This window comes from Micromys minutus (genome assembly GCF_963924665.1).
Source record: "Micromys minutus genome assembly, chromosome: 8".
In the NCBI taxonomy this organism is placed as follows: Eukaryota; Metazoa; Chordata; class Mammalia; order Rodentia; family Muridae; genus Micromys; species Micromys minutus.
In genome coordinates this window covers 55,275,079-55,295,543 of record NC_137977.1, presented here as the reverse complement: position 1 = coordinate 55,295,543, position 20,465 = coordinate 55,275,079, and the positions used below count along the sequence as shown (strand labels likewise).

At 37.9% G+C, this 20,465-nt stretch overlaps 1 protein-coding gene across 1 annotated transcript; it reads left to right on the top strand.

The window, feature by feature from the left end:
• Nucleotides 1-775: 775 nt before the first annotated feature.
• LOC308423079 (lung adenoma susceptibility protein 2) lies at nucleotides 776-19,650 on the top strand. The gene is made up of 9 exons (XM_080919710.1): nucleotides 776-889; nucleotides 1,120-1,391; nucleotides 3,076-3,341; nucleotides 4,275-5,042; nucleotides 5,312-5,462; nucleotides 8,606-8,708; nucleotides 13,820-13,951; nucleotides 15,713-15,783; nucleotides 18,711-19,650. The coding sequence occupies exons 3-9, from the start codon at nucleotides 3,092-3,094 to the stop codon at nucleotides 18,781-18,783; spliced, it is 1,548 nt and encodes a 515-aa protein (XP_080775836.1). The 5' UTR covers nucleotides 776-889; nucleotides 1,120-1,391; nucleotides 3,076-3,091; the 3' UTR covers nucleotides 18,784-19,650.
• Nucleotides 19,651-20,465: the final 815 nt, after the last annotated feature.

Below are 20,465 nucleotides of genomic sequence, written 5' to 3'. Positions count from 1 at the left end.
AGGGTGCCTTCAGCCATAGGGTCAGTGGAAAACAGACCACTGTTGAGATTGCATCTTGTTTTGGCTTAGCACTTGGTTGCAACTTGATTCTTCCCACTTCATATCCTGTCCCAGCCTGGTTAGACAGGGTCACACAAGTTAGTGATCTTTATGTTTGTATAATTTCCCGCTTTCGGTGCTGCCTGACTGGGTCCCTAGTGCGCCTTGGCCCCACTGCCATCCTTTCCTGGGACTCAAGGTTCCCCAAAGACCATCACAGGCCAATCTGACTTCCTCCCCAAGTCCTGAATCTGCAACGTGTTTGTGATGGGTGGAAGCCCCGGGTGTGTGTGTGTGTGTGTGTGTGTGTGGTGTGTGTGTGTCAGGGTTCAGGGGCGGGATGGAGATGGCACGGAGGTGGGAATGACTTTGGCTGTGGATGTGGCTCTCAGACAAGGGTCTCCATCTCTGAGGGCGCCTCCAACGCCCCTCCCACAGCCCGGGAAGCCCAGCCTGCACCAATTGCTCCTGGAAGAGGACAGAATGGGTCACAGATGGAGAGTCTCCACACCTGACCCAGCGAAAAGACAAGAGACCCCACCTCCCCGGAGGACGACGACCTAACGCCCCTCAGTACCCTTTGACCTCTGAACTCTTCGCGGGGCTCTAGAACCCCTTCTCCCCCGCCCTCCCGGCGTCTGGTACTACGCATGCGCCCTGCGGCCCGGCGCCATGTTGGGTCGGTTTGAAAGCGAGCGCGGGCGAGCCCGCCTGCCGCGGCGGAGGAAGTAGCGGTCCTGAGGAGGGCGGTGTCGCGCTCCGGGCTGCTTTGTCGCGTCGTCCGGTTTGGGAAGGGCTTGGGCTCTCCGCCCAGCGTCTGGAAGTGTACGCTTTAAAAAAAAGTGTCCCGGTGAGCCATCGGCGGGGAGCAGGAGGGAGACGCCGGGGCTGGGCGGCGGGACGGAGGGGGAAGGTCCTCCTAAGGGAGGGCACTGTTTGGAAGAAGAGTAGGGGCGTCCCGGGGTGCGGTGACCCGAGGGGCCCCGACAAAGCTGGCGGGTGCGGGGGGCCGTTGTCACTCAGCATCCACTGCGGGATGAAGGTCCTCACCCAAGGCCATGTCTGTGTCCGCTCGCACAGGGACACTGCCACCCGGGAGCCAGCCCGAAAACCACACCCAGCACACACGGAGGGCCCAACTCTGCGCAGCCTGCCAAAATCAGCGTTCCAGACCAGAGCAGTGGATTCCAAGAGTTGTGCTCCGCTTCCAGAGCGCTCCTCTCCCTGCCAGTCTTTTGACGCCATCGTCTGTGTTTGGTATCGAGGCAGCTGAAATTTCGTGCCCTGACTTTTATCATTCAACACGATGGTTGTAATTTGGGAGATTGAAACCAGCGCTTGCGAAGGGAATGGTAAGAAATATGGTATTTACTTACAACATATGTAATTGGGAACCTTCCTGTGACCGAAATGGGAGGGAGGGTGTCATAAACAGTTAAAAAAAAATGTTGATAATTGTTGGGAGCATGGGTGTTGGTGTACAGGGCTTTCTTAAACTATTCTACTTCTGTATGGACTTAAAACGTTCAATAAGAACTGTAGGTTTTCTTTTTTGTCATGTAAATGGGGATACCTCTCAGCCACTCTCTTAAGAACTAAACCCAACCACCAGCTCTCCCTTTGAAGATGTTGCTTGTTCTTAAGGTTTTGTGAAGTAAAATTGGCATCCTGATTTGTGACATAAAACATCATCCACTCGGATTTAGTTGAGCCAGTTTAAAGATTCGTAAGGAGGATGAAGAAAGCATAAAATTGACTTTGTCCAGTTGTTCTTTAGAGAAAAACCAATAGCAGAGCCTTCAGGAGAGCAGAAGAGCTTTATCCTGCTACCACTCTCCAGCACCTTCTCCCTCCCCACAGAGGGCTGGGAGGGTAGGCAGGAGCTACTACAGCACATTTGTTATATTTTAAAGTCAAATTTGACATTGCAAATACCACATCAAACAAAAAAATTACAAAATTACATCCAGAATTCAACTATTGACATTGCAACATTGCAGCAGGCCCTGCAGCCTATGTGTGAAGTTTTTTGGTACTGAGATCCTTCAGTTCTCAAGGACTATTATGTCTTGAGTTATTACAGGTCTATCCAATTTTTTTTTTCTTGTTTACAAATTACAACTGTGCTAAGAGCTCTTTCAGTTTTACTAGGAAACCATAAAGCTGATTTCATTGAATAAATTTCCAAAACAGTTAAGCTTTCTTAAGAATGTGAGACTTTTTTAAGAATTAAAACTACAGGAGCTGGTTGAGAGCACTGGCTGCGTTTCCAGAGGACCCAGGTTCAATTCCTGGCACCTACATGTTGACTCACCATTGTCTGTAACAACAGTTCCATGGGATATGCAGCTCTTTTTCTGACCTCCCTGGGCAACAGGAATACATGTAGCACACAGACGTAAATGTAGGCACAGTACCCATACGCAGAACATTTAAAAAATTTAAAATGTATTATGTATATGAAAAATGAAGGTGAAGAGGAGATTCTTAACATTTTTTAAAAAAGGCTTATGTAGCCAGCCCATTCTGAAATAAGCAGTTTAATTTTTGTAGATATTATTTTACTTTTTATTTTTGGCTAAAGTTTCATATTGATGCTTATTTCTAATGCTTTATTTAATGACTTAAAATTGATTGCCAGCTATCTGTAATGCATGACAGTAGGCTTATAGGACTTAAAAATAGTACCTATTGGAAAATGTTAGGTATTGTGATGTCATAAAGCATATCACCATAATAAAGAACTGTCAATAGTAGCTTTTAGGACTTTAAGAAAAATGCCTGTTCCTTGGTATTCCATGTGTGTTGGCAGATAATTTTTATCTGTATATTTCCAAGCACATAGTAGGTGCTCAAATTTTTTTCTAAATCATTCATGAAATGACTAACAGTAAAGATAATAGGAAATTTTCAGTGGTTACATAGGATTATCTATTATCGATAAGTAATTTTAATCAGGACAAATTTATGTATTTAATAATTTATATTGCCTATCACTATTCATTGGCACTGTCACACTCTGTCTTTGTATTGTAGTATTTAATGGAAATGAATGACTCATTTTGAGAAAGCCATGGCGAAATTAAACACAAAGCACAGAGTTTGTTCTCGAGAATCATCAGTATCTTCTCTCCTGGCAAGCTGCAGCCTAAGTGGTAGTAGCTCCTCCAATTCCGATGGCTCATTCCGGTATAAGGACCAACTGTACAGCTCTGCTTCCGAGGCGCTACAGGCCTACATTGATGATTTTGACCTAACTAGAGAACATTCTGGTATAAGCACTATCAAAGTAAACATGGATGGTGAGGTTGGTAATGTACCACCATTTTCCAGCTATGTGCACACACCAAACAATGGTATGCTTGCTTTACTTCTTAAGCTTGCTTGAACTCCTTTCTGCCCAGTGATTTAACATATTTGAGAGATGTACCTTAGAAAGTTGGAATGTTTTGTTACTTTGAAAAAAAAATCTTTGTATTGCTGAAGTCATGATACTTTGTAAAATGGATTGTCTACTTGTCATGATCCCAGGAGTTTTTGCTAAGCTCTTTGTCCTCGGAGAGGACACAGGTAAATATAATTCTGTGCCATGATGGAAAGAGTATTGAAGCTGTTGTCTTAACAAGCTGTTAAGTAGACCAGATCTTTCTGAGCTTATATTTGCCTAATTTCAGCTGGTGAAAGGAATGTTATTTTTTATCATTTGTATTCTGTGGAATAATAATTATAATATACTAAAAGTTTGTCCTTAATAAAACCTTCATGAAGGCAAGTGTGGAAAAATGAATTAATAGACTACTGAACACTAGCAGAAGAGTGTGGAGTGTAGGAAGGGTATGGGGGATCTATTTGAGAAGAGAACCAGATGGCATTCTCTGTGACTAGGCCATTGCAGCATGGGAGCAGGGAAAGCTAACTGTTTTCCCACTGACTTAAATAGTATACTTTTCTCTGCTGCTTACTGTGATTGTATAAATGGAAAAGGTCAATCTGGGTGGAGAAAGTTGAAGAAACAGTAAGAGAAAACAGATTTGGCTGATTGATGCTACATATAGAAATTAAATATGGAAGAGGTATGAAAAAGCATGTGTTATATTTACCAGTTAATACGTTTAAAATTTCTGTTCAAAACTAAAGATAGAGGGAAAGACCCAAATGATTCATAAATTTTTAAGTCGCCTTTACTGTTGACTATTATTTATGATAAAAATAAACAACTATGCTTTGTTTTTCAGATTTTGAAAATCTTGGTCACAAACAGCACTTTAACCCCTTATACTATAGAAGAGAGACTGTTAATGACCTGGACTCCATTAGCCTAACAACTGATGATTTGCTAAGACTTCCAGCAGATGGATGCTTCTCCTTTACTTCTGTTCCACCTGATCACCGACAAAACAAGAAAAACAAGAAATACAGTGGAAGACAGGCTTCATCGGACATTAAAAATAGTCTAAATTTTTATGTAGATGCTGCTGCCAACAGCAAGGATAATATAGTTCCTCCCTGTGTATATACAAATATAAATGGAAAGAAATGTGGTAGGCCCAGAACCCCAAAACCTATTAATAGAAAAAATAAATGTGTTTCGGAATCATCTTTATCTTTTCCTAAAGAATCATCTTTCAAGAACAGTTCAGAGCACAGTCTTGAAAAGAATTATCCGAGATGGCTCACTAGCCAGAAATCTGACCTTAATGTCTCAGGGGTAACTAGTATACCTGATTTTAAGTATCCAATTTGGCTCCATAATCAAGACTTGCTACCTGATGTAAATAATCCAAGTGTTTATAAATTATTTAATGAAGATGAATATTGCCCTATGCATAGTTACCAAACACAAAGAACAATTCAGCTTTTAAATAAAGTAGATTGTCTTGATTATTCTTTTGAACCTTCAAAAGTTACAGACTCCTTCAGTGAGTATAAAGGATTAGTTAATGAATTGAAATGTCAGTGTGAAAATCCTCTTCTCCCAGGACAATCCCAAAAGCCATTCTGTGGTAATATTTTGTTTTTAGTTTTTTATTTTAAAACAAAGGACATGTTAAAATTAGTATACTCTGTAGAAGTTTTATGATGTAACACTTTTAGAATATATATGATCTTTAGTATTTTAAAGCTATTAAAGTATCTCTGTTTTCCTTGCCTATATTATCACCCTTTATCCTGATTTGTTATAGATGTGAACATTTCCAATGCTTTATTTCCTGTTGACTGTGAGATATTTTGAGATGTCTATTTTTTTCTTAAAGAGTGTTTTTAAAACTAGGTGACAAAATTGAATTGCTTATCCTGAAGGCTAAGAAGAATCTCAAACATTCTGCTAAAGACTTGCCAAAACCTGTGGAAAAGGATGAGAGTCCTTGCTCCTTAGATAAGCTTGAAGCAGAACGGACATGGGAAAATGTTCCTGTTACTTTGTAAGTAAGTGACATTGTTCAGTGTACCAAATGAAAAAGTATGTCAGCATCAGGTGTACTTTCCACATGTCTTAATTAATGGTGGTACGATCTAGCTTTCATATTGCCTAAGATGCATTTTTCATTTGTTACTATAAGATAATACAATGTTTCGTGTACTTCCATAAGATACATGCTGCATGTTCATTTTACTTTGGTGTTAAAGTATAATGACTATATGTGAAACTATATGCATATATATATATATATATGTATATATATATATATATATATAAAATGGAACTTGCACAAACATTTATTTTGCAAATGGAACAGTGCTATTGAATTCCCTGTTAAATGTTGTCTTCCCAACACCTGTTACTCATGTCTTTACATTTTGATTTTCTCTTGGTTACTGCTGTACTGAGATGGCAGTGCATTTTGAGATGTGGTCTGTTGTAGTTTCTAGGGTTCTTTTCATTTGTATACTTAACCTTCTTATGGCATTTTTTCTTAGAACAATTTAGAAAGTGCCTACACACCTAAGATGAATATTGTACTGACTGGAGCTTCTATAGAGAGTTTCTTCATTAGTGATACTGTATTTGCACTTACCAGAAATGCGATTTTGTTAAGCAGTATCTGTGTCTCAGGCTCTAATAGTTGATTATATTTCATAATTCTGTATGCTGTTTTCTTTCTGGAGATAGTGTCATGCTCTGTAACCTAGGCTGGCCGTCCACTCTTAATCCTCCTCCATCAGCTTGCTAAGTGTGTGGACTCCTCCTCTTGGTTTCTCAGTAGAATGTTTTGAATACCAGCACTGACTGCTGTCCTCATCTCTTACTTTCATGCTTTGAGAGCTATATAAGTTCTCTATGTTTAGGGACAGAGAAATAATAGTTACATAGAGTTGTTGGGAGGATTCAGATTGAAAATGGAAGTACTGAGGCTAGTTTCCGACTGGGGTGAACTGCCTATGAATCCTCTAGTGTTGGTGATTGCTCATAAAACTTGTTTTAGTTTTATTTCTCATGCTACTCAACATGTTTTTAAAAAAGATTTATAACTAGCTCACTTATTTAACATCCTTTATTTATTTATTTATTTATTTTATTTCCCAATCAGTTAGTGTCTACGTGAGTAAAAGACTAGCTGCAATGCTTGCTTTATAGCTGTGACCAGAACAAGTAGGAAAGTCAGAGTGGAAGGGAGGAGGAGTGGGCTTTGAAATGCATTTACTGTATATGTTTGAATTATACTATAAGACTTGACAATGAGTTGACCCGTTAACTCGCACCCAGTACTTCATTTTTGGAGTGTCAAGTCACAAGTATTGTGCTTGTAGATAAAAGAAAAGATGAATTGCTGAGAAGACTAAATAGATCTTAGTTGGATACTGGCAAGGCATTCCAGGACCAGGCAGAATAAAACAGGATGCAGTAAAGTTAGTAAAGGGAAAAAGCAAATGCTGGGCAGCTGCCTCGGTGGGTAAGGCGATTACACACAGACTAGAGTTCGGATCTGTATCACCCAAGTAAGAAGCTGGGTATGGTGGAGCACACCTGAAGTCCCAGTGCTTGGGCAAGAAGAGACAGGACTACTTGTGGAGTTTTTGGCAAACTAGTCTTGCTAGATTGGAAAGCCAAAGTTCAGTGAAAGACCTTGAGAAATTAAGATTGGTAATAATAAAGACATGTGACATTGTCTGTGGCCCAGACATGCACACACACATATGCATACCTCCTACAAACCCATATACCCCTCACATACACAGACATACATATGCCACTCACACATCACACAAATCCCCCCACATATAACAACACACACACACATGAAAATGTAGAACTTAATAAGAATCAAACATTCGTTAAATAAATTTTGTTGTGAAAATGTTAAAAATAAAAATAGGATTGTGTAATGAGCATGTCTGGACTGTACCTTCAATATGGTATAAAACCATATTGTTGAGTGGTGAGGGAAAAGACTGACCAGACTGAGAAAAGCTCATGACAAGGGCTAATGAATACGTCATCTCAGAAGAGCTTGAAATAATTAGCATGCAATGTTTAAGGGTTATATAAAGATTACTAATAGTGTGTTTTTAAGTTATAAATATGGAATGATATATAAAGAATTAGAATAATTTTATTTATTTTGTGATAAATACAATTTAATTTGGAAAGTTCTTATTTTTGCCATGAGTATTTCTTACTACTGAGAACATCAAGGAAAAAGTGATTATTGGATGACTAAATATGTAATGTACATAGAGAATTATTTTACAGTATCTCTGAAAGAAGAACAGTAAATGTAGATACTCAGGATTAGACATGTAAGTTACTGCAGGTCCTATAGAGTTGGGACTGGGACTCGAATGTTCAGTTTGAGTATTAAATCTTTCCTCAGTTTTCCTGCATTAATAATAATTCTGAGGTGGGTTTGTCCTGTTGTCTTGTGGAAGAACATAAAACTACCACTTAAGTAAAGTCTCTTCTGAGTTTTAAGCTTTCTATTATTAAGTAAATTACTTATTTGGTATGTGTGCATGGTATAGAGGAATTAACCCAGAGTCTCCAGAATGCTTGGCTGGGACTCTACCACTGAGCTACACCCCCAGCTTTCACTGTATTTCCTTGGGAAAAGGTACTGTGACAAACAGATGAGCTTTTCAAGTTACTCTGTAGTTGGGGAATTTAGTGAGGAATAGCAGGTTACTTAGGTGTTGACTTTAAAACTGGAAGGGACAAGCAAAGGATACAGAGGGCTGAGTTCTGGTTTCAGTTTAGGGACAGGAGGAGGACTTAATACACAGCTTTAATATGAGTCATCCATGACATTTAAGTGCACACCCGTGTGTGTGTGTGTGTGTGTGTGTGTGTGTGTGTTCATGGGTTGTGTGTGAGTGTGCGTGCTCGTGGGTTGTGTGTGCATGTCTTTGCAGTGTTGAGGAAGGCAGAAGAGATGGTTGTATGGGGCTGGAGTTGCAAGTGGCTATGAGGCACAGGACGTGGATGCTGGAGAAGGATGGGGTCCTGTGCAGCAGCAGCAAGTACTCCTGCCTGAGCTATGTCTGCAGCCTCACTTGTTTTTAAGGGAAAACTGAATTATATGATGCCTGCTTTTAAAATTACTGTTTGTATCCTTTAAATCCTGTGTAGCAAATCTCCTGTCCCTGTTAAAGCTGATGACAGTCCTCAACAAAGTTCCAGGACACAATGTGTTAATGAGTTTCTCGAGGACCTTATAAATGATGATAATCAGGTGAGTAAAGTTAGTGTTTATATTAAAAGAAAGTCTGTAGTTAAATTATGTGTACTGATTTCTCTTATTTAGTATTCTAAAATATCAAAAGTTCCTGAATTCATTTTCCCCAACATATCTATAAAAGTACAACTGCTTCAGGATATTTAGTATTTTAAAGTACAAAAATTTAGTATTTTGAGGACTTTTAGTATTGTAAAGTATAAGAACTTATACATGTGATTTGAATTGTCACTACAATTTTTTTTTATGGAAAACAAAGGACACCATTGTTGGAGAAATGATCTTTCTTTGTAGACCAGTTGACCATTTAGGCTTGTGTTTCTCCAGTAGTAATACATATAATAATAATGTGAGGAGCACATTAGGAGACCCAAGAAACTGCAATCTCCAGCACAGCAGAGCAGTGAGTTGGGTAGGGTACGCACATTGGCGGTGCTCAGCAATTGCCACATTTGAGATGTTTTGCATTCTAAGGTATTTTAGCCAAGCAGCTAGGTGATAGCATTAGTAGAGAAGCATTGTTAGAAGAACAAATTTCAGGAGAATTTTTGAGGGTTGGAATAGGTCCTAGATAGTACTCCCTATCCGTACTCGGCCTCTCCACACCGTCTACTTTGCCGTAGAGATGCTCTGCATTTATCTTGGACTTGTTTCCAGTTCTGTCTTTCTATGTGTCTGGCCTTTCCTGTTAAACTTGAGTCTCATACGAGTCTGGAATGTTTCACTTTCAAAGAAACCTCCATCCCTCAGCAGTGGCAGTGAGAGGAGAGGACACACCATTGTAGCATCAACGATATTAAGCTGTCAGAGATAGAGAAATATGGGTGAGATTGACTCAAGCCAACAGTAGCCACAGAGTATTATACACGTGGAAAGGCAGCAAACGAGTGCGGGCAGGGGCGGAACAAGGAAAAATAGAGTCACGAAGCAGGCTGGGGGAAGGTTCTAGAAGGATAGAAAGACCCAGAAACTAACAAATATAATAAAGTGGAAGAAAAAATGAAAATGATTTCCCAATAATGAAAAATTTGTAAGTAAAATTAGACAAAACAACAAAAATATTAAAGGCTTTTCTTGAATAAGACAAAGTCAAAACAGTACTAAATATAAAGAGAGAAAAGGAGGCAAAACAACAAAAAAATGTCTTATACTGAAAATTACATGTGAAACTAGATAAGTATTTAGAAGATATTAAAAAAATAGAGATATAAGAGTAGGAGCTAAAGAACAGAACAAAAAAAGGAAAGGGAAAAAGAGAGAAGTTAAGATTGGACGTGAGAATTACTTTTTGGCTGCCAGACATTGGAGACTGTTGTGTGGGGTAGAGTGTCAGTTGGGCCTGAGGACTCTTGGCATCCATCCTACGATTGGTGAGGAAGTTGGCATCGTGTTGGACAAGGGCTGGATCTAGTGCTGCTGTATTACCTCCCTGTGTTGTGTGCTCCGGGGGCCTCTGCTGCCTGTACTTAGTTGTTCACTTTCTAGCTACTCTCAGTTCTTTCTCTAAGTGGTAAATCTTCTAGCTGGGAGGCATCTATCAAATATTTCTGGAATACAGAGAGAAGGCAGAGAGTAGTTATTTGTGTAGACTGGTGGCTTTCTAATTCTTCACCAATCATTCTGTTGGTGAGATTAAATAGTTTACTTATTAGTTTGCTGGAGCTTCAAAGTTCTTGGACTGTGCAGCAGTAACTCTCATCATTTCCAAGGGTTTGTTTGTGTGTTTCCAAATGCTGACCTCAGACTTTGGACTTTTAGACTCCAAGGTTTTTCTCAGTTGATAAAACTACAAAGGGTAGGTTTTCTTCACCCTCCCTGTACCATTTACTATCTTGGATAAACAAACTGATGGCTGATTTTGTTTTTGTGTTTTTTCATATTGGGCCTCTTATTCTCCATAAAATTTTGGTGTCTATTTCAGCAGTGGATTAAATTTGGGCTCTTTTATTTGTGATGGTTTCCTGTTTTCAGACTTCCAGGTTATCTTAATTTAAGCAAAAAGGTGCTCTGGTAGCTTGAATGAGATTGGCCCCCGTATTCTCATATATTTGAATACTTGCTCCTCAGTTGGTGGAACTGTTTGGGAAGGATAAAGTGATGTGTCCTTGTTGGGTGAGGTGTGTCATCTCCACTTCTGGGGGCTGGGCTTTGAGGTTTCAAAAGATCTATGTGTTTCCTCTCTGCCTCCTACTTGTAGATTATAATGTGAGTTCTCAGCTGATCCTGCTACTGTATGGGCTCTCACCCTCTGAAACCGTAAGCCCAAATAAATGGTTTCTTTTGTAAGTAGGCTTGGTTGTGGTGTTTTTATCACAGCAATAGGAAAGTAACTAAAACTAGTACAGTATCTATCAAGTTGCCAGTAAGGAGGAATACTCTCTATTCACCTGGCTTGAAGGGGAAGTCACAAAAGAAGTTAACAAACTTTGAGAGAGCTAATTTTGTCTTGTGGGTAAGATTGCTACTCTGTTTTTACTGAGAATGCCTTACTTACTTTTTGATGAAGCTGTTTCCCTGCTCTTGACAGAGCTCTGTTTGTTTGACTGACTTCTTTCAAGAATGAGTTACCTTCTGTTTCTCTGCACTGCTCAGTTTCCACAGGTCAATCTTTGTTCTTCTGTTTTGATTAGGTCCTATTTCTAGTTCTGATACTTCTCCATAACCAGCTCACATGGAGTCAGCTTTTAGTCTGTTCCTTAGAAGTTTAATAGATGTTTTGTATGTATGAAACATTACTGAATCAGGAAAAAAAAATCACTTCCCTAAACATTCACTATTAAATTGCAGTGATAAGTCTCAGAATATTGAATAAGTACTGATTTTAAGCCTAACTGGATCCTTACACTTCTTTTTTTCCCCTGTGAGCTTTTATTGTAGTAAAGTATACATGCCATGAAGTAACATTGTCATGTTAATTCATTTTTTAAGTATATGCTTGAGTGACATTTTAGTAGCATGACATTATTTATAGATCACCAACAACTGTCTCCAGAGTCTTTTCATCTTTCCAAGCTAAGCCTTAAACCATGTAAGCACTGACTTCTTCTCCCCAACCTCCTGAGAAAAGAAGTATTTTGGGTTTTTTAACTATAAAGTAGCCACTTTCGGAACTTCATAAGAAATGTCATGGGCCAGTGGAGCTCAGAGGTGGAAGCATGATTGTAGTTCCAGAGCATCGTGAGGTGTGAATCTCCAAATAGGCAAGTAAGTTAACAATTCTGAACAGACTGTCTGCGGACAGTCTATCACACTGTTGTATAGTTAAGTACTGTTATATTTCGCAGTGTATGGAAAGTCAGTATGGCAGTTGTTAGGTCTGTAAGTGAAAGGCCCTAAAGTAAAAGGGCAGCGTCTCTGAGTGAAAACGTGTATAGTTAGTGTCTATATCACAGGAAAGGTGGCATTCCTGAGTTTAGCTATGTAACATGATTTCCAGTTTCATCCATTTTCTAGGCAAATGTAATAATTTTATTTTTCTTAATGTCTGCATGAAACTTTGCTGGATTTATACCACATCCTCTTTATATATTCAGCTGTTGCCGGGCATCAAGGTTGGTTTTGTTTCCAGGCCGTTATGAATAGTGCAACAGTGAACATGAGTGTGCAGGTTTTTCTGTGGCATGTTGATGCAGTTCTTTGGATGTATATCCGAGAGTCATATAGCCGGGCGTGAGGGCTAATCATTTCATTTCCATAGTGACTGCACAATTTGATATTTTCACAAGCTAGTGACTACGGCTTTCTCTTTTCCTTGTCCTGACCAGTGAAAACACTTGAAATTTAGTTGAAATCTGCTTGAAATCTAGTTTCACTCAGTTGATAACTTTCTTTACATATTGGAAAAGAACATTTCAAAAGCTATGGATTTAGAGGTACTATGTAAATGTATAAATGTATATTCATTTTAAAGAGTCAGGAACTAGGAGGAATATCCTAAACTGTTTATTATTTCTAAATACTTTTACTTGAAGGCAGAGTGTGGAGAGGCAATGAGTTAGTAGTTTGGTTTTTAAAAAATTTTCTCCAGTGGGTATATCAGCACCACTCCAGTCATACCTCATGCCTACAGTGTTAATCAGTGCACACACTCAAACTCTCTCTCCCTCCTCCCCCCCACTCTCTCTCTCTCTCACACACACACACACACACACACACACACACACACACCACACTTTGATGAGAATTTTATACATATATATGATATATGTTCTTATCTGCCCCAGTTTTACCCTTTTTGAGTTCTCCCATATGCTTCCAACATACCCCTCTATCTGCTTCATATCTTATGTTCTTTTGTTCAATTGTTATTTTGTGTGTTTGTTTTTGTAATACACTAAATCTGGTTAGTGCTACCTATTTGTGATGAGTGTGGTATTGTCTGCTGGAGCAATGAAACTTCCCGGCAACTGTCAACTCCAGTCACTCCTCAGTAACGGATGGCCTCCAGGATGGCCTCCATCTATGCTGGGCGTGTGGTTGGTGTATCTTCTTAGGTCTTGTCCAGAGCTCCAGAAGACACCACAGCACTTCTCCATATCTTTCGCCTCTTTCTTGTTTCCTCTTCCTTCATATTCCCTTATCCTTGCTGTTTCTAATATAGACGTCTGAATTATGGCTGCGTATATCTTGTTTTCTCATCATTTTAACCAGTTATGTATGTCTCCATTGACTGCTGCCAATGCCCACTGCAGAAAGACACTTCCCTGAGAGCAGCTCAGGTCTATGGTTATAATAAGTGTTTAGAAAGCAACTGGACAGCTTGGACTCTTAGCAGAGTAACAGTAGCATAGCTATGTCCTAGACCTGTGGCCTCCTCTAGCTGTATGCTTTCTGTATGTTCCCTTCTATGGAACATGCCTCAGATTCAGTCAGAAAGCACTATTTCCTCATGGTCATGCTAGACTACACCAGTAGGTTCATCCTTTCTGGCAGGTTGGTATTGTAGCTCGCAGGGTCTGATGGTAAGACCACAGGTAGAGAAGATTTGGTTTTTAACATACCAATTTTAATACATTGTCTTGGTTTCTGTATTAATTATATGTTGAGGGATATTATGCAATATACTGTGTTCTTTTATATTTGAATTTTATTATTTCATTTTACTTTAGAGCTCCACTCTATCTGGAGGCAAGCATCATGGTCCTGTGGAAGCCTTGAAACAAATGTTGTTTAACCTTCAAGCAGTACAAGAAAGTTTTAATCAGAATAAAAATACAGAGCCAAAAGAAGAGGTTAAGCAAGTAAGCACAAACTTAGGAATTGAGACATATGTATAAATTTGTCTAAAGTTGTATTAATTCTTCATGCTAGTGGTGGGATACGTGAAAGAAACGTGGTTTATTTTGGCTTGTGGTTTCTTAGATTTCAGTCCATAGTCTTTGGCTCCTCTGATTTCTGGACCCATAGTAAGGCAGAACATGAAGGCAACAGGGACAGTGGTGTCTGGGAATAGAATGGGGAAGGGCTGTGCATCTCATGAGCCTACTGAGAATAGAAGAGTGAAGGGAGGGGCTGGAGGCCAGTGTGACCTTCAACGGCAGGCCCTGTGGTCAACTTTCTCTACTCTGTTTCTACAGCCTTCCAAAATAGTTCCACCAGTGGAGGATCAACACTTGAACTGTAGGGTCATTGTATATTCAAGCTTATATCAGACTTGCTCAGAGTCTCTGCATACCTAGCTGTCTGGAAATGATCATGCCAGCACAGTGAATGAGAAATTCGTTCACTCACACCTAGTATTAGTAGAATTACATTTCTAAAGTTATATTTTGTTCTTATGCTTCCAAGTTATTTTATGCTTATGCCCAACATCTTGTTTAGCGAAGCTGCTGCTACAGTTATAATATTGAAAAGGCATCAATGCCATTTACATGTCCTACAGAATTAAACTGTGTGGCTTTTTACAAACACAGAAGCTTCTTAGAGTTTCTATGAAACCTAGAATGTTCTTAATGTTAGACTTCTCCACCTTTCTATCTCAGAATAGTAAATGTATTTTTATTATGTGTTTATTGGCATTTCTAACTGTAATACATTTTTAAAAAATTGTATATTTCTAGAAATTTTGAAAGATATATTTCTGCTTCATGTAGCAGATGAATTTTCAAAGTACAGAGCCATAAAATTTAAATTCTCTTATATGTACTTCTAATTGCCACTTATGGCAAGCGATAGACAAAATTTTTATATTTTTGATATAATATATATTACATAGTTATAGATTATTGAATGGCTAAATCAATTTAATTAGTGTATATCTACCTTATATAGGTATTGTTTTATGGTGAGAACATTTAAAATATGACTACCATAGTTACACGGCAGCTATCTTGAACTTATCCCCTTCTGCGTGTGATATCATATACTTACCAACATTTCATTAGTCATCACTCAGCCTTTAATTATACTCTGTGGTCCAGTGACATTAGAAATAACTCAGTGCTTAAGAAAGCTTGCTTATACAGAAGGCCCAAATATGGTTGCCAGCACCCACATAGGCTGGCTCACAACTGCTTGTAGCTCCAACCTCAGTGCTTTAAGAATGGTACTTTTCTGATTTCATATGTAGGTGAGATCATTCATTGTTTGATTTTCTGTGCCTGGCTTATTTTCCTGAGTTTTACTGCCATTCAGTAGAGCTCTACAAAAGTCATTTTGAGCATTGTATATGAGTGAGTCAGCCTTAGTGTCTCACAGTCTGGGTCATTTTCCCTCTGGCACTCCAGTCATAGCTGCAAGATCAGTGTAACCCATCCTTCATTTACTCTCTTAAACATCAGTGACACTTGACCTTGTCTGTTAAGATGTAATTTCAAGGAAGTGTGATTCTTTAATAGGCATGTGCTTAGAAGCATATTTTAGGAACATTGAACAGTAAAGTCAAAGTTGTTGTAGTTTTAGAATGAAGGAACAATGAAAGTATTAATTGCTCTTTGAAAAATAGTTTGGTTCAATGAGTTGAATATTTCAAATATTTTTGTTTCTTTTGGGTTTAATAATAGGTGTCAGAGGATGATTTCTCCAAATTACAGATGAAGGAAAATATGATTCCTATTACTAGGTCTCTTCACAAGTAAGTATTGTTACTAGTTTGTACACAAATCCATTTTAGTTATTCCTTTCATAGAAATTAGGGTGGAATTCAGTAGTTTCCAGAGTAAAAGTATGGTCAGCATTCTTTAGGTTCTTGTAGCAAACATTATAAAATGTGGTCTGTGTATTCGTGTAGTGTTTGTGTGTTTTTATGCATGTAGAGGCCAGAGGTCAGCATTGAGTGTCTTCTTATTCTTGGCATGCATTATTTTTTAAGAATATTGTTTGCTTTTAAATCTGTGCAACTAATTTAAATAGTCCTAAGGGCTAAAAGATACACCAGGACATACAAAATGTAATGGATGGATATGTCTGGGTCCGATTCTTTCTTTATTTCAGAATAGAAGCAGAGATGTGAGATTCGTAGTACGGATATGGCTATGCTGTACAATAACGTGCATGAAATGAGTCTGTCTAGTCATATACGCACCATTATTTAATGTAGCTGAGGCTGGCAAGATGGTTCCGTAGGAATGAGCACTTACTGCTAAGCCTGACGATCCAGTTTCAGTTCTTGGAACCTATGTAGTAGAAGGGCAAAAGCATTTCTACAAGTTGTTATCTGACATCTATACATATGCCTTGTGTGTGTGTGTGTGTGTGTGTGTGTGTGTGTGTGTGTGTGTGTGTGTACTTTTATAGAAAGGTACATTTATCTTACTTAGTCATATTGTTCTAAATAAAAAATGTAAATACTACAAGTTGTTTCTATTGTCAGGCAATATGGTCTTTTATGTTTGCATTTGGTTAAAAAGATATGAGGTAAGATGATCTCTGAGGCTTGGGAGGAATGGGTGTAATATAGATGCCACATTTAGGTTTGAGCACTCCCCAGTCTTCATGTTGGCCAGATGTGGGTGCCAGTGTTAATCACCATCTACAATAGAATCTCCTGATGAGGATTATGAGATGGGTCATTAGTCACTGTAATACCATGCACATTTATAATACTAATAGGTTCTCCTCAGGATTTAAGGCCACCTAGCCAGGGGGTCTTGGCCATAATGGACAAAATGGAAGGAGTTATGTCTTATACCGCTGAGCTTAAATCCAAGCAGAAAGTGTTGGTTATTCCAATATCATTTATGCCACTGTTACACTAGATGCACATCTTACCAGGCTGCTAGTTCTAGCTCAGAGGGTTCACAACCAGGTAGATTTGATAATGAATTTTCTCCTTCAGTAACATGCACGGTATCTTTCAGTGCTACAAAAACTAGTCAGTAGAGATGCAGCTTTCAGCTTGGTACCAGCTTGGCTTCTCTGTGTTTTATGATTTAAGTATGTGGTGTTCTCAGAGGTAGGGTTTTACCATTAAATATTGGAGGGTAGCTAAAAACAGTGGTCATAGTCCACATTATTTGGGGGAGATTGTGGGACTGCACTGGCAAACATTTTGGGAAGAGGTAACTCATATTTGACAGTGGGTTTTCTGTGTGATAGCGTATGGTGTCTGGGAAAGGCATTGTGCCACTGTAATGGGGTGATTCCATTTAAGCTTTTAATATGTGTATGCATATACTTTAGGATGCTACAGTACTAGATTTCCACACAGATTTTCAGGGTCTTTTGTGTTACTCTTGATACTCCTCCTTTTTTTGCTTGTATTTCTTTTGAGAACTTTTAAATTACCTGCTTCAATTTAATGTTTAATTAAATTTTTTAGTTATCTGCTTCAACTAAAGCAATGTTTTGGACTAATTTTTATTTTATATGTATGAATGTTTTGCTTGCATGTGTATATGTGTACCATACGTGTGTCTGGTCCCTTTAGAGGTAAGGAGAGCCCACTGGATTCTCTGAGTTATGAAGGTTGTGAGCCACCATTTGTGTACTGGGAAATGGAGCCACCAAGTCTTCTGTAAGAGCTACAGGAGCCTGTTAACCACAGAGCCATCTCTCCAGTGCTCCTGCCCCAATTGTAATTTGGTTGCTGGTTTTTTTTCTCTTTGTTTCTTTCTTTGTTTTTTGTTTTGTTTTGGGTTTATGTTTTAAGGTTTTTTTTTTTGAGATATTCATATATTCTAGACACTAAACCTGTGTGTGCTATATAGCTGAAACAGATTTTTCCCCCTTGGTAGGCTGCCTCTTAACTTACAAGATAAGTGTCCTTTGGTCTACAGTATTATAGTCGTTCTATTTTTTGTCAGCTCGTTGTCTTAATGCCTGTACTACTGGGTTTTCTTGTTCAGAAAGTTCTTCCTGTGCTTTTAAGTGTAAGCACATTTCCTAATTTTCCTCTCTCAGACTCAGGCTATTGAGTCTAACTAATACTGGGCCTAAGGTTCTTGACTTATGAGACTAAGATAAGGATTGAGTTCCATTCTCCTACACATAGTTAATAGAGTTTGAAGCTGATGATGCCAGTCTTTTATATAACGCATACTTTGAAAAGTGTATACATATTCATCCTTACTGGAGAAGTTAACTTGATTTTTTTTCAACAAAAATGAGTTTTCCTGAGAATTTTTACTGACTTTAAGTTATATTTTTAAAATTTAAACTATCTTTACCCTAACTATTAGATGAATTACAAGCCTTGTTTCTACAGAATACATGTAGTATGACAAAAGAAAAGAATTGTTTCTGCAGAGCTATTGGGAAAAGTATATGAAAAAATGTTTTATTAAATGAGACACCTGGAATACTATTGTCATTAGGCTCTGTCAGATTAACTAAAAATGGAACAGCCCGTTTAAAGCACATAGTTACAGCACACTAACTTACTTTAGTTATTACTTGTTACTCAGCTGTCAGCTTATAAAAACATTCTCAAAGTTTTAAGTTTTTTGGTAACTTAATTTCTTATAGTAACTTTGAAGTTTAAATAATGTGATCATCATTTCTTATTTTCTATATTGGCTGTTTACTTCTCAATATTGGCTTATAATTTTTCTTTTAACGAAGGGCTTTACAACACTTATCTCGCCTGAGAGACCTGGTCGATGATACCAGTGGGAGACAGTCGCCAAAGATGTGAAGAGGAAAATAAGCCTTCACCACAATAAACTCACCACACAATGAGTTATGTGCTCTTTGCTGTTACTTACACTGACCAAGTGAGCATAAGCCATGCGTTATCCTAGGACCACTTCAAGTATATTTATTTCTAAGAATCTGAACTTGGAAATATTCATAGGCCCAATTTTATGTGAAAACAAAAGTGGAAGACACTGAGATACATCCTGAAGTAGTACGTGGATCTTCAGACCAGACAGCTTTTAACATTCACAAGTGGATAACTTCTTTTCTTGCCGTTTATCTGGACTCAGTTTTTTATTGATATTCTCATCACTATTCATTTAATTCCATGTTGTAAAATCTTTTAACTTCTCCCCAAATTGTCTAAATTTCATATTTGAATGTGTGTGTACTGTGTATTTTCAAGCAGCTTCAAGAATACCTACATTGTTTTATCATAAGGGTCATTTGTTACTTCTAAGGTTTCATAAATTGGATATTTAAGATTTTTCTCTTTGTAAATTGTGACTCAGTGTTAATGGAATGTTCTTTTATTATGATACCGTAGAACCTTTTTATTTACTTAATTCAGTTAATTGTTTCTTTGTAAGATAATCTTGATAATACTTAACAGTTGACAATTCATTTTATGTTTGTTGAATCGAGATCTATGAAAATTTAATCAATCTATTAAAAGCTTTGGTGTTATGACATCTGAAACTGAACAAAATATGAGTGTAGAAAATCTAAAAACAATTATAATTTAAAGCTATTTACTATAGTCTTTCAATTTTATCTCTAGATAGAACTGAACAGAGTTGTATATTGTAGTTTTTATTAAGCAAATAATAATATTTATAATAAGTAGAAAACATCTTCATCAAGAATGAAAATTACATAATAAAGCATAAAGAATGCATTTAAAAAGCCTGATAAAATTAGTGTATGGTCAAATAATTTCCCCCAAATTTTTGATGAATAAATTTGTTATGTAGAATTTCTAAGTACGTATGATTAAATAATGTTTTCATGCTGTGAAGGCACTATTAACATCAAATACAACCGAGTAGGCCCTGTCTTTTGTGTTCCCTAGCCACTGAGGTTCCACCGTATTTCTTTGGCTAGATGAGAAGCTCTTTGCTAACACTAAGGTCTCTTTGCTGCTGACATCCTGTTTTCTGGTAAGTTGTCCTGCCTGGTGTAAAAAGGGAAGATTGTGACAGGATAAGCATCAGGTAGGTCTGGGAGAGTCATGTTACCTAGTAAAATATACTCATGTCTCAAAAAATGACAGTTTCTAAAGAGATATCTTGGTTATAAGTGCCAATATGTTTGTCACAATAATATATACGATTCCCGGAAAGCATTAGAAAAGACATGTGCTGTAATGACTGACTGACATGCTGGAGTTAGTGCTCCCTTTGCAAGAGCATATCTCAATACTAAATATAATCGGTTCATTCTAAAGTTGTTACATCCTATGCTTTAAAGCAGTTTATAATACCAAAGGAGCATTGCCTTTTTATTTTATATATAGAGGAATTTAGCGTTTACCTAAATAAAATTAATTGATTTAATAAATTATTAATCCCAACTAATATATACATGACAACTGAAAAGCAAATACAAATGTTCATAAAGTTTTGCAAAGAAAAAGTTTAGTTTCATGTATAATTAATATTTTAAAGATTTTTTTATGGA